Here is a 3,050-nt window from a genome sequence, read left to right on the forward strand (position 1 = left end):
CGGGACGTGCCTCCAACTCCTCACCCACCTTATCCCTTACGATTCGGTTTATTCGTGCTCGCTTGATTGCCAGCGCTCCCCTACCTAGCACACACACACACACACACGCACACACACACACGCACACACACACACACACACACACACACGCACATATCAACGCAACACATCACCCACCCCAGGACACGGTGCAAGCTGCGAAGCGGGCGCAGATGCAGCGGCGAATGCGCGGGAAAGCGGCCGAGGAGAAGGAGGAGGCTGCGACGGCTGGCGAGTTTACACTCGACGACTCGGCAGCCCTGGACCTGAGCACATCTGCTGATGCAGCGAAAGAGGGCGGTGAGAAGAAGAAGGAAGGAGAGGAGGAAGAAGATAAGAAGCAGGAAGGGGAAAGCGACAAGAAGGAGCAAGAGAAGCAAGCAAGCGAAGCACTCGCAACAGCAACAACAACAACGACGGCACCAATGGGTTACGTAAGTTTGAATGAAGATGAACAGTGGTGGAGTGACAAGAGTTGGGGTGGAGGACGTAACATCATGGAGTCACAGGCGGGTATGTTTGTTTGCTCTCGCACACACACACACACACACACACACACATGCGCGCGCAAACGCTCTCACTCACATGCACATGTGGACATCACAGATGTCTGCTGGACTGCTGGGGAAAACAACAGAGGAAGACGACGACGAATTCGATTAGCAATCAATATGCGTGTGTGTGTTTGTGTGCGTGCGTGCGTGCGTGCGTGTGTGTGTGTGTGGCATTGAGACTGTTGTACTTGAGGGCAACGCCAACTTGTGTGATTTGTTGGTGTGAAGGTGTCACTGTTGTTGTTGTGTTTGTTTGATGCGCGTTTATGGTTGATTGTGTTTGTGAACAGTGGTGTCACCAAGAAGTAGGCAACACCAGCCAACCAAGGGTCAAGTAAAAGGTGAACTAACAAGCGATGGAATCAGTGTGTGTGTGTGAGAGAGAATGGGCCAACGAATGAACAACACGCCCAACGAATGAATAACACGCCCAACGAACACGCAAGAGAACATTTGTGCGTGTGTGTCAAACGCTCTTGGTGAACATGACCAGAACCACGGAAGCGTACAGGGAGTGGAGCTGAACCAACGAATCATGGTGTGTGCACAGACGTGGCTTGGACACAAATCGTTGTGGACAAGCAAACAAGTGTCGTGTGACTGCATGACGAGACGATAAGATGGGAATGGGATCAAGGGAGCCAGAAACGTAACACGAAAGGAAGATGGAAAAGGAACGAGCTGGGCATCATCATCATCATCATCATCATCATCATCATCATCATCATCATCATCATCATCATCATCATCATCATCATCATCGCCAGCATCATCATCATCATCATCGCCAGCATCATCATCATCATCATCATCATCATCATCATCATCATCATCATCATCATCATCATCATCATCATCATCATCATCATCATCATCATCATCATCATCATCATCATCATCATCATCATCGTGATCGCGTACAGTCTATGCAAACACGAGCCCGTGCGGCATACGGGCGAGGCGACGCCGATCCGCCGACGACCAATATGGATCCCACGCCTCCGGTCTGAAATCGCAGGAGATGATGAAGAGGTTTGAGGTTGAGGTGTGAGGTGCAAAGCGACAGTGGCTCATGTGCGTTAGCGGGCAGATGCGTGGGAAAATAAGCATGAGGGCACGAGCACAAGATACAGACAAAACATACACGACACCAAATCAGCAACGCACGCACGCACAACACGGCCAAAGCGGCTGTGGTCATATGTATGCCTGACCTGGTGACCTTGAGCATGAGCTCGGCCAGGAGACTTGCGCCGGGCCGATCTCGTCGATTCGGTTTGATCGTCCTGGTGACGCCGACACACGCACGCGTGTTGGGGCGGGGGGGGGGGGATGGGTGTGCAGTGGTGAAATCGAATGCAAGAGCAACTGCGCTGCACACGCAGGCAACTCAAAGTGCACACATGTACACACTGCACCCACTTACACACACGTACACTTATACATGCGTACACTTACACACACGAACACAAACCAACGTCGCCGCCACCATATGACAACCACCACCACCACCACGAACAACACCGACGGCGACTGACTGAGCAACGAGGGCCTTGATCGGGTCCCACTTGATCTTCAGCGCCTGTGAGGAGAGTGCACTCGTCTGCGGCGGCTCCAGCGTACATGCAGAGAGGGCAATTTTGCCCAGTGCCAAGACATCATCGGCCGCCTGGTGGGGAGGCAGAGGGGTGTGGTTGGTGAGAGAGGACGTGCGTTCGGGATTGAGTGAAAGAGAGTGAAGGAGCGAGCAGATAGGGAGAAGGGAATGGGCAGTGCGGGCACCAACACACACGCACGCACGTTGAATCGCGCGCACATAAACACGCACACGGACAGGCGGACAGACAGAGAGACAGACGGACAGACAGGCAGACAAACAAACAAACAAACAAACAAACAAACAAACAAACAAACAACAAACAAACAAACAAACAACAAACAAACAAACAAACAAACAAACAAACAAACAAACAAACAAACAAACAAACAAACAAACAAACAAACAAACAAACAAACAAACAAACAAACAAACAAACAAACAAACAAACAAACAAATACCACTCACGAGGTCGGCCAGGTTCTCGCGATCGGAGACGCAGACGGCGAGAACATCGGACGGAACGGCTGCAAATGTCTGCTTGACGGCGCTTGCCTCACGAATGCCGCACAGCTTCGGCAGCATGTCTGTGGTCAACAGCACTTTGTCTGGCGCAAGGCTGTGTGTGCACCGGGGAGAAGGGGAGCAAGGGATATGACATGAATCATGTGAGCGGGCGGTTGTAAAAAACAAAACAAAAGGCAGACCAGCAAGCAAGAAACAGTCAGTGTCACACACACACACACACACACACACACACACACACACACACACACACACACACACACACACACACACACACACACACACACACACACACACACACACACACACACACACACACACACACACACACACAC

At 51.4% G+C, this 3,050-nt stretch overlaps 2 protein-coding genes across 2 annotated transcripts in view; one reads left to right on the plus strand and one right to left on the minus strand.

Annotated features, from left to right (window-relative positions):
- Positions 1-945, plus strand: part of PTSG_03320 (uncharacterized protein) — a 2,675-nt gene extending 1,730 nt beyond the window's left edge. The window contains exons 5-6 of the mRNA XM_004995841.1: positions 183-473; positions 646-945. Of these exons, the coding sequence (XP_004995898.1) occupies positions 183-473; positions 646-702 (348 nt within the window). The 3' untranslated portion in view covers positions 703-945. The remainder of the gene's footprint in view (positions 1-182; positions 474-645) is intronic.
- Positions 946-1,479: 534 nt separating this feature from the next.
- Positions 1,480-3,050, minus strand: part of PTSG_11993 (uncharacterized protein) — a 6,406-nt gene continuing 4,835 nt past the window's right edge. The window contains exons 8-11 of the mRNA XM_004995842.1: positions 2,659-2,809; positions 2,132-2,262; positions 1,808-1,879; positions 1,480-1,599 (exon numbers count right to left, since the gene is read on the minus strand). Coding sequence (XP_004995899.1) covers positions 1,518-1,599; positions 1,808-1,879; positions 2,132-2,262; positions 2,659-2,809 — 436 coding nt within the window. The 3' untranslated portion in view covers positions 1,480-1,517. The remainder of the gene's footprint in view (positions 1,600-1,807; positions 1,880-2,131; positions 2,263-2,658; positions 2,810-3,050) is intronic.

The sequence above is a fragment of the Salpingoeca rosetta genome, assembly GCF_000188695.1.
Source record: "Salpingoeca rosetta unplaced genomic scaffold supercont1.7, whole genome shotgun sequence".
In the NCBI taxonomy this organism is placed as follows: domain Eukaryota; class Choanoflagellata; order Craspedida; family Salpingoecidae; genus Salpingoeca; species Salpingoeca rosetta.